Raw genomic sequence first — 12094 nt, forward strand, 5'->3', positions numbered from 1 at the left:
TTTTTCATTAAATACTTAGTGATGGTAAATATAGACTAGGGATGGTCACTGACCCCCGTGTTTTGGTTTTGGATTCGGTTTTGGATCTGGATTACCGTCGTGTTTTGGTTTTGGTTTTGGTTTTGCAAAACCGCCATTGCGTGTTTTGGTTTTGGTTTTGGTTTTGTTTGGTCTTGTTTTGCAATTTTTTGGGAAAATCCATGTTTTTGGGCCTAAATTAACCCAATTTAGTGCTCCAACTGTTTTAGAGACAAATAATCTACTTGTTGAGGTAATAATTCATCCAAAAAAACAGTTTAATTCTTCGTTGGTAGGCCTTCATTTATTCTACACACAAAACAGATTGTCTTCCTCTCCATCTATGCATATTGGCAATGCAGCCATCGTCTTTGAATGTATATTACACCCTACACTTTTCTTGTCACGTGCCAGAACTGCTGCCACTGGTGCAGGACTTACACAAACAACCTCATCCTCATCAACATCCTCATTAGCGCCCTCGTCGCCTACACAAATCTCCCCCTCATCCTCTTCTAATTCCAAAGTGGCATCCTCAATTTGGGTATCACCGGCTACACTCGGGCTATTAAGGCACACATCAGCAGAATGCTCACGATTAGACATCCCACTGTTGGATGGACTCTCCACAGGGATTGTTGTCATTTGTGAATCAGAGCAAATATTCTCCTGTAATGCCTCACTGTTATCTTGCAGCTCGGCTTTGACGCGTAACAGTAGTTGTGCACAGTGGTGGGATTCAAAAAAATTAACAACAGGTTCTATGTCCTAATGACCATTTTAACTATACCAAAAGATAAACCGAAAGGTAGTCTAACAATTCACGCATTAAATACTGCAATAAGAACAGTAAAAGAGGTAAAGACAACTAGATTATGTGTAACGTAAGATTTTAAATATTAAATACCTCATAAACAGTTAGTGAAGATATTTCCATATTGCTGTTTGATTGGCGTCCTCACTTGCAATTTTCTTTGCTTTTATCCGAGCATCATCAGCTGTGTGATTTACCCTTAACCATCTTTGCACTGTAGGAGTAGGATTCCATTCCTTCAGCGGTAGGCCGATAAGACCGATAATCATAATGTTTGATATATTGGAAACAGTTAGCCGACTTCTCTTCTCAGAACATATAATGTTCATCTTTGAAAAACCCCTTTCTGCTTCTGCTGAACTTACAGCAATTGTTCTGACAATATTTCTAGCTCTTTGAACACTTTCAGGAATTGAATAGTTCTCGTTGCTTTTTAACACATTTTCCACAAAATCTCAATACTCATTAATCTCAATTTGGTAATTGAAAAATGTATTAAATACATGCAATTGCTCTTCAGCTGCTTTCCATGGAACTATTACTTCTTCAATATTCCAGTAATCTGGCTCCAAAAACTTGAGAAATTGTAATGCATTATTATCATCAAATTGGCTACAACTTGCTTTTAAATGGCCACAATCCATTAATCTTTTTTTAAAATTCGTTACAATGCCTTGTAAGAGTGTTTTCCGAGGAAGGCCAACAAACCGATGATTTTCTACAAAATCGATTTTTTTGTAGCTTTCTGAAGTAATTAATTCATTAACCTTTTTTTCGTATGGACCCTTTTCTTTTTCAAGCATTTCAAATGCTTTAATAGATCGAATCACAAGCTTTTCAGCCTTTATTATGTCGGTATTTCTTGCTTGCAGTGCATTGGAAAGCAGAGAAATTTCGTGTAAAATATCAATCATTAATGCCAAATCAGTTAAAAAAAATATATTTTTAAGACGGGTAGCCATACCCAAGTACTTGGCATTTGAAGAAAAATAGTGATGTAGTGCAGGATAAGCGCGCCACACAGCTAGGGTTGACCTTAAACTACAGGCAGCCCATCTTGGTCCCAAAATTCTACCAATCTTAATAATTTCAATTCCAAGTTGTTCGGATATTTTGGTAAGTTCAATCTGGTTCTTATTGGATTGATGAAAAATAGTATATATCTTATCAAGGAATATTTTGAAATGATTTACTTGCTTTATTTCCTTTATTGAGTCATCTAAAACAAGTTGGAGGCGATGGTTTAAACAGTGCCATATTAATATGTTTGGGAAGTCTTTTGTGATCCTAGTGCTCACTCCAGATTTTCGCCCAAGCATAACACTTGCACCATCAGAGCAAAATCCGATTAAATTTTTTTGTAAGTAGTTCTTGGTAAGCCCAATTTTATGTAAGCTTTCCAGAACTGAAGAACATATTGTCTCTGCATCTTGTTTTTCCAATTCAACTAGCTCAACAAAAATTGTTGGAGATGAAACTGAGTCCTCAACTTTTAAGAACAGTATTATAACTGGTTTGCAAGATATAGTTGAAGCTTCATCAATAATCAAACATATTTTCTTATCTTTTGCAGTAATTTTACTAAATATTTCTTTTTTAATTTCCTTGGCAATAAAATCTACTATTTTCACAGCAGTTTTACGTGAATGCAATCCTATTCTCATATCTAATCCATTTTTCATTTGCAGTTCGATCTCATCTTCTATGTCTGAAAATGGTTTACATCTTTTTGTCAGGCTGTAAATTGTATTAAATACTCTACAAGTAGTACTGAAATATTTTTTATTCATTGTATCTACTACGTTTGTTATAGTATCCTGCTCACGTATTTTGAAGTTGTCTTTACAAATGTTATGAGCCTTTGATGAAAAATGTTCTTTCATTTTTTTCCTTAGAGAAGCTTGTTGTACCATTCTGTTTTTCCCTGATGCCTCAATCTGAAAACCTTTCCACTCTTTTGACACATGAACACTTTTCTCTTTTATGAAATCATATTTCGCACAATACTCACAACCTAACTTTTTGTTACAAATGCCCAGGCCTTCATATTTTTCTTTAAAATTTTTATATTGTTGCACTGACCAGCATTCCGGAAGACTGTCTGCAATATTGGAGTTGTTGTGATTTTCTATTTCAATTGACGTGCTGCTTTCTTCACACTGTATTGGTTTTGCTAGTGACTGTGTTGAACCTTCCAAGGGCAATTCTGATACAACAGCGGAATCTGACTTTGTTTTCTTATTGAAAAAATCTCTCAAAGTATGTTGCTTTTTCATCCTTGTTTCAAGGGCTACATAAAAAACATTAAAAAAATTGTATATAATAACATTTATTTATGGACATGGAAGTAGAAGCATACATCTCAGCCTCACTCTAAGTACAGAAGTCATGGTCCCATGGCAGCATGAAGAATCTTCATCATACTACTGCGCCATTTTGATTCCCCCCTCCACCACTACAGGCTAATTAAAATGGCTCCTCTCCTCTCTGGCCAGCCCTCAGCCAGCCCAGCAACCAGTTCAGCCATACTGACAGCCCCTGAGCTAACCTTCTCCTCCTCAGCAAGCTAGCAGCAGCCTTCAGCCGCCCTTCCCCTCTCTTGCCACATTAAACACTGCAGTGAAAATAATGTGCCTCAAAGCAAAGGTGTTAGTCTCGTTCCATATATATACAAATAAAATAACAATCAGCTCTCATGTTGATAAAAGGAAAACAGTGCAATCCGTTACTTACATATAAGTTTAGTAGAATCCAATTCCGCCTGATGTCACCACAACGGAGACTACCGCACTGCGTGTCCAAACTTTACACCTTCCAAGGACCTCTGCGTTTCGTTCTATAAAGAACTTTTTCAAGAGCTATTAAAACTGATTTCTCCAGGCCAGCAGGCAGGGCCGGACTGGGACTAAAAATCAGCCCTGGCATTTACAGCACACAGGCCCACCTGCTGTGGGCTCCATGCACGATATAGTTGGACGCTGAAATGGTGTTGCTGGTGCAGTCCAACATGAAGCAACAGCCAGTATTTTTCTTATGTGCAAAATAATAAACTAATTTGCACCCCTTGCATTGTAACATGGTTTGTTCAGGAGCAAACTTACTTCTTATTTTGCTTTGCTTTCCTCATTGACTCAGGCCCATATAATTTAACACAATAGACGTAAATTCAAAATGAAAAAATAAAAATCATTCTAAAATAAATAACTAATCCGGCACGTAGCATACACTAAAAGACTAAATCAGCACAAATACTGCACAACCAACAATGTGTTTAAATAAGTTGCATACCCTACAATAATGAAGCAATTGAAACAAATATGTTACTGAATACTCCTAAATATGAATATTCATAAGTGTTCTCCAGCATTAAATTTAGACAGATTGTGCTATTGTCTCTTACCTGTTCTTGCTCTTCTCTCTTGCAGCTTTGTTGTCCTCTCGCTGGCTTGTGAAAGTTGGAGTCCTGTATTGAAAATGCAAAAATTGTATTATAATGCAAAATGTTAACAAACCCTGAATGATTAGGCTCCTTAGTTCAAACAAAACACTTCATTATGGACAGATAAAACTACCCCATTGTACAGGCATATATAAGCAATATCTGAACATTTGTGGTCAAAAAAATATTAACCTCTACCAGCCCCATTTCACTAGTATTTAATATTCTAGTGATCGCTGAGACCACAGAGAGCATCCATGTAACCGTCACGCAATAAAGTTATCATGCCTCCCAAAGCTGCTCTATTTATTAAATACCCCCTAAGACATTTCATTACCCCTGCAGGTATTTTCATTACAATAACAACTTCAAACAGGTAATAAACTCAGATACACAAAAATAAATTGTGTACTTCCAAAATAGTTATTACTTCCCACTGTAGCTGTTAATATGGACTATTGTGCTCCCTCTAACTAAACCACGCATCTAAACACAACATAAACAGCATTGTGGGGAGTAAACTGTATAAAGATGTACATAAATAGATATATATATATATATATATATATATATATATATATATATATTTATATACATCTTTATACAGTTTACTCCCCACAACGCTGTTTTTGTTGTGTTTAAATGCGTGGGTTAGTTATTATATATTTATATATATATATATATATATATATATTTTAACAAAATATGTATAGATAAAAAACTTGTTAATTCATTTAACTACCCACCTTCAGTAATTTTCATTTCCTCCTCTTATAGCCATGGCCCCCCCCCCCCGGCAGCCATTTTTCCTTACTCCCCCCTGCATGGTATTTTCATTAGCCCTTTCCTACAGTCATTGCCTCCCCCTGCAATACATTTTACTTATTCCCCCCCTGAAGGTATTTCCTTATACTCCCCCCTTAAAGTAATTTCCTTATACTTTCCCCTGCAGTCATTGCCCCCCCCTGCAATAATTTTTACTTATTCCCCCCGCAGATATTTCCTTACACCTCCCCCCCCCAGAAACAATGACAAAAAAATACTCTTTCTTACTTAAAACCAAAACGAAGGACGAATACAAATTAATACCTGAGCAGGCACTGTTGTTTGACATCGCCTTGGCCAGATGACGTACTGGGAACACTAACATCAGGACTGGTGACAGAACCTGGTTGCTCATTCTGATCATATGTGGACTGCTTTGAATCCATTCTGAGCGCAAACCACTGGGGAGTGCTAAAAATGATTTGGTAGATACTGCTGACAGATATGATTTTTGACAGCCAGAAATATTAATGCACAATTAGGGAGGACACCCCAAAAGCACTGAGGAGTGCTAAAAATTATTTAGTAGATACTGCTGACAGATATGACTTTTGACAGCCAGAAATATTAATGCACAATTAAGGAGGACACCCCAAAAGCACTGAGTGCTAAAAATTATTTAGTAGATACTGCTGACAGATATGACTTTTGACAGCCAGAAATATTAATGCACAATTAGGGAGGACACCCCAAAAGCACTGAGAAGTGCTAAAAATTATTTAGTAGATACTGCTGACAGATATGACTTTTGACAGCCAGAAATATTAATGCACAATTAGAGAGGACACCCCAAAAGCACTGAGGAGTGCTAAAAATTAGTTGGTAGATACTGCTGACAGATATGACTTTTGACAGCCAGAAATATTTATGCACAATTATGGGGGACACCCCAAAAGCGCTGGGGAGTGCCAAATATTAAGAAAAAATAATAAACCTCTATCCTCCTCTCTGCACTAGCGATTTTGGTTAGAGCAATTGCAAGAACAATATTGTATTCTCTGTCCCTGCTCTAATCAGCCTATGACTACACCCTGCTCTCTCCCTCTGTCAAATGGCGATGGATTGCTGTGGAGGCGTGTATTTATAAAGTTGAAGTATCGCGAGAACCGAACCCCGAGATCCGACGATGTCACAATGACGTTCGGCCTCGATTTGGATTCGGAACGGGCGGGAGAGTACCGAGCTGCTCAGCTAGGTACTCGGATACCCAAAGTTCGGGTGGGTTCGGTACTCGGAGAACCGGACCCGCCAATCTCTAATATAGACAGATGAGGAAAAGAGTGACTGCCTCTGTGGAATACAATTGATAAGTGTTTGATAAATGTTACTTTAAATAATGTAAAATAACTAGTAGTGCTGTCAGTAGGGGTATCAAACTGAAAAATTAGGAGATATGGAGTGTCAGCAATGCTGTGCAAAAACAGATTTGCAGAAATGTAATGAGTAAAAATGCCATAAATATATAAACTGCACTTTTTTTTTTTTTTTTTTTTAGAAATGTATCCATAATAGCTCCGTGTTCTTTTCCTGAGGCAGGTAACAATGTTGTTCCAGTATAGAGCATTTTGTCTGGATAGCCAGACATCTGTAAGCAAGTGCAGAATGGGCCTCACAGAATTTTACTGTAGCAGCAGAGCTAGCCCCAGCAATAACTAGTAAGTTCAGATAAGTAGTATTTTTTTTTTCTTTCTTCAAACTGTGCATATCTTTGCTTTCTGCCAATTTTTTTGTAAATCTCTCGCTTATTTCACTAATTACTTTTCCCCTTGAATATATTGTTTATGTGTCTCTTTATCTTTATCTATGTATGTCTGTTCTAATTAAGGGCCTGATTCATTAAGGATCTTAACTTGTGAAAATTCTTATTTCCGTTTCCTGGACAAAACAATGTTACAATGCAAGGGTGCAAAATAGTATTCTGTTTTGCACATAACTTAAATACTGACTGTGTTTTCATGTAGCACATAAATACTTGATAGCTTATTTGTACACTGAAATTTAAAGTTGATATTTGTTGGCTACGTGAAAAAACAGTCAGTATTTAACTTATGTGCAAAACAGAATAGTATTTTGTTTCATAACTCTCTATCTCTTTGGCTCTATTTGTATTGTATTTGTTTTCCTTGTTTATGTGTTCTGTCTCTATTGCCTTTTTCCCACCCTACATGCCCTATTAGTCTGTCTATTTTTATTTGTCTCTATTTATGACTTGTCTGTTTACTACTAACTACATATGTATGCTGGTTGATCTATTGTTATATACACATTAGGGCCACCATAGTGTGATCAAGAACTTCTGTGACAGGGACTGCCAGTTTTGCAACTGAAATGTTTGAATTGTTTGGGCCCCTACAAAAGCCAACACTTTGGTTGTTGAACTGGAGAATATATAGAGATGTTAACAAATGAATCATGGACATTTGGATAACACCGGTCACTGGTCATCTTCCTCAGTGGTGTCAAATGACAATGTTATCATCACCCTCATCATCATCATACTCATCAAAGATGTCCACATCAATTACATAATCATTTAATAAAAAAAAAGAATACACCAAGTAGGTAACTGTTAGGCAGCATGTGTTACACATTGGTGAGGGTCAGAAACAATACTTGGCCAAAATTGGTGAAAATGTGAACAGTTGTGAAGTGATCATTACAAAATAGACTGTAAATGACTGTTAATGCTAAGAGTAGTAATATAGGAGCATAAACAGCTCAAAATAACATAAATGTACCTATTTTTTACAGTTTTTAATTAAACACAGATCTAAAACCAAGACCTTTCATGGATTTTTTGGGCAAAACCAGTAAACCAAAACACAAAGCTGTTTTAGAACCAAAACCACAACCAAATCCAAAACATGGGGTCAGCTCACATCTCTTATTTTAACCAAGTAGGACCAGGGTGTGTGCCAGTGTGTACATTTGAGTCTTTGTCACATGTGGACATGCGGTCCCCCTAGTTGGGGTCTGGCAGTCTTGCCTGCCCCCCGCCGCTGTCCTCGCCGAAGGTCTCCTATACTTGCCACCATCTTGGATTCAGATCTCCTTCTATTACCTCTGTCTCCCATTCATTGGCCTGTCAGTCACCCTGACAGTACATTTAAAGCACCTGTGGAAGCTCCCCGGTTCTATGTGTCAAGCTCCTGCTAGTTTCAAGACGCAGCTCTCTTTGCTCTCCTAGCTTTTCTTTGCTATATTATATGCTGCACCATTGTTCACAGTATTTGCTATCCCTCTGCTACTCTAGAGCCGTTGCGAGGAATGTGCGGCCGGTGCTGTCGCCCAGGGTCCATGGCTGAGGGGGCGCCATTTCCCCGATTATTAAATAAATCAGATGTAGAGTCAGCACCAGCATATCGCGCTATATTGCAGAGTCACTTCGCCTACCAGTTGTTCTGTGCTCTATAGCATAGCACAGAACAACTGGTGAGCGCATCACGTCGCTCGTCATCTCCGTACCATGTCCACTGCTGCATCTGTCACCGTAACCCACATCAGAGAGAGCAGGAGCTCAGCTTTCGGATACGTCATTGTAGGGAAAGAGCAAAGACCTGGCTGTCGATCAGATAGTGCAATTGATTTAGACTAGACTAGACTAGAGGATATGACATCTCGAGCGCTGGGGAGACCTCGCATCTGGACGCTGCTAGCAAGCAATGTGTTGTATCTGGCATGTTTTAAAGCAAACTCTCCTGAGTTTGCTTAATTGCAGCTTCATACATTTGAGACTTGTATAGCTGGAGTAGCAAACAGTTGGGAGTTTGATCTCTATCGATTTTGCAAATAGCGATTTTGACAGAAGCACAACTCTGGCAATTTTACATTAAATCACAGCTTCATACATCTGCGAGTTTCAACTCTCCTGAGAAAATCGCTGGATTTGCAAAATTGGAGCTTGATACATTTACCCCCTGGTGTTGATTCCAAATGCGGCATTTGCATTAGAAAACTGTTGCTGTGAACTCCCATCATGCAGTCAAAGGAGCTCTCAATGCAAGTGAAACAGGCCATCCTATAGCAGTGAAAAAATAAAAATCCATGAGAGACATTAGGGGACCCTAAGGAGTGATTAAATCATCAGTATGGTACATTTTGGGGAAAAAAAGAATGCACTGGTGAGCTCAGCAACACAGAAAGGCCTCAACATCCACGGAAGACAACAGTGATGGATTATAGCAGGATTATTTACATGGTAAAGAAATATGCCTTCACAACATCCAGCCAAGTGAAGAACTTTCTCCAGGAGATAGACATATTATTATCCAAGTCTACCATAACGAGAAGACTTCACAAGAGCAAATACAGCGGGTTCACCACAAGGTGAAAACTATTCATAAGCTTCAAGAATAGGAAGGCCAGATAAGACATCAAGAAACATCTAAAAAAAAATTGCCCAGTTCTGGAGCAGCATTCTTTGGACAGATGAAACTAAGATCAACCTGTAACAGAATGATGGGAAGAAAAAAGTATGGAGAAGGATTGGAATGGCTCATAATCCAAAGCATACCACATCATCTTTAAAATACAGTGAAGGCAGTGTCAAGGCATGGGCATGAATGGCTTCAAATGGCACTGGGTCACTAGTGTTTATTGATGATGTGACCGAAGACAGAAGCAGCCGGATGAATTCTGAAGTGCATAAGGATATACTGTCTGCTCAGACTCAGCCAAATTTAGCAAAGTTGATTGGACAGCGCTTCACAATACAGATGGACATTGACCCAAATATACTGTGAAAGCAATTCAGGAGTTTTTTTTAAGGCAAAGAAGTGTAATTCTGCAATAGTCTAGTCAATTATCTTATCTCAACCTAATCAAGCATACATTTCACTTGTTGAAGACAAAACTAAAGGCACAAAGACCCACAAACAAACTACAACTGAAGACACCTGCAGTAAAGCCTGGCAAAGCATAACAAAGTAGGAAACCCAGCATTTGGTGATGTCCATGGGCTCCAGACATCAGGCACTCATTGCTTGGAAAGCATTCGTGGAAAAGTTTTAAAAATTAACATTTCATTTATGATTATGTTAATTTGTCTAATTACATATGAGCCCCTGAAAATAGGGGAATGTGTATAAAAACATTTACAATTACTTACTATTTATACAATATTTTTGATCAATCCCTTGAATTACAGCTGAAAGGCTGCACTTTAATTGCATCTCCATTGTTTAATTTCAAATCCAATCTGGTGGCATACAGAGCAAAAATTATGAGAATTATGTCACTGTCCAAATATTTCCAGACCTAACTGTATACAGTGGCAAAAGCCAGAGCTAGGGTGTTATATTAATAAAGAAGGAGGAAAGTAAATGTATCAGCAATATGCAAATTGTGAAAGAATAAATGAGATAAAGCAAAGTTAGCCTTGGGAAGAATGTTGTATTTTATCTCCAAACTTCTTAAAGATCACAGCAAGCGACGAACTTCTCATCCTGACAGTCTGTGATTGCGAGCATTAAACTGTCATATATTCAGAACTAGACTATACAACTCCTCTCAGCCGTCTTTTTCATGAACATGAAAGTAGATGGAATGCAATGACAAAATGAAGAACATGGATTAAATAATAAATATTCTTTTACCAACAGACAATAACAGCACAGAAAAAGCACTCACAATTCCTGAGGGCCCACAAATGCCAAACAAAGCATATGCTTCATGTACCCATCCTTAGAAACTGACAGTCACATATAAAGAGAATTGTTCAAAATGGTTCCCACCATTCCCAATGTAACTGCAGAATTGTACATAGATTTTAATAAAGTTAAATAGGACCCTGTGGACTGCCTAGCAATAAGATAACTGAAAAAATCTATATAACGTATTGAACAATCTCAAATGGATATGATTGTTTTAGAGATTACATGATAAATCAAATCACAAAAGTTATCTTTTTTTCCTTGTTTTTTTTTTAGAGTATTAAGATCACGGAATACAGCTGTTGGACAAGTAATGAAAACAATATGAAAGTGTGCTCAATGACTTTCAATAATGTTCCTTAGTTATCTGGTTACCTGCAAATATAATTTATTAATATTTGCTTGAATCAAATTTGTAGGCCAATAAATAAGATTGTAAGCTAGTTTTTGATTCCCAAATAAATTAAATCTATCAAACCTCAACACAAGCTGCATATTTTTGCTTATTCCCACTTAAAGCTGCAATTCTATTTCTTTAAAGTAAAACTTTTAAACCTTTGTGATATTAAGCTTATTATTCCAGGATGTCTTCCTATAATTCAAAATTCCCTTTATTAAATCTCTTTGTGGGAGAGATTGAAATGGCTGTCACTGCTAAAATGTAGTTGGAAGCTTTTGGTTTCATCTGTAAACCCAATAGATGATGATTATTATTCAAGTGTAACCTGATCTGGAAACCATTGATAGGTAATCAGGTTATCTTTCAGTGGTTATATGATGGCAGAGAAAGGAGGGAGGTTGTGTTGAAAATATATGAAAAGGGACATTCCAAAGCCACTCTGCCCACTTCATCAAAATTTATGTGACTGTAGTTGTCATGGTAATCACATGACACCTGGCAAATTGTACATATTTAATAGCAGCTTAAAAAAATGCAAATAAAATTTTTGCATAGTGTACACTGCATGATTTTATTTTACACATGCCCACAGAAAACCTGCATGAACTCAGACCCTGATTAAAGGGAAGCACAGGGGACAAATGTCTGGGCCCCCCTTGTTAGGAATCAGTGTGCTCTGTATTCTCTAAGTGTGTAGGTCTGACTCCTATAACATTTATTACTGTCTGAGTACTGATATCTTCTGAGCATGTGTAACGTTCCCTGTTTAATAAATGATCCTCATGGTAAAGCCAAATGTCTTTGAACTTCTGTGTATTTCACACTGTACTACACACCAAAGTTCACAGTGTTATCATCAGCATCTCTGTTATAAATCTTCTGTTAACACCACTCTCTCAGCTACCCTTGTCAATAGTGGCTCAAGGAGTGCCAGCGGAGCACTGTAT

General features: G+C 37.6%; 1 protein-coding gene across 1 annotated transcript; it reads right to left on the bottom strand.

The window, feature by feature from the left end:
* Positions 1-1287: 1287 nt before the first annotated feature.
* On the bottom strand, positions 1288-3108 carry LOC142139992 (E3 SUMO-protein ligase KIAA1586-like). Its single transcript, XM_075197887.1, has one exon. It carries the CDS (start codon positions 3106-3108, stop codon positions 1288-1290), a length of 1821 nt encoding a protein of 606 aa, XP_075053988.1.
* Positions 3109-12094: the final 8986 nt, after the last annotated feature.

This window comes from Mixophyes fleayi, chromosome 1, assembly GCF_038048845.1.
Source record: "Mixophyes fleayi isolate aMixFle1 chromosome 1, aMixFle1.hap1, whole genome shotgun sequence".
Taxonomy (NCBI): Eukaryota; Metazoa; Chordata; class Amphibia; order Anura; family Limnodynastidae; genus Mixophyes; species Mixophyes fleayi.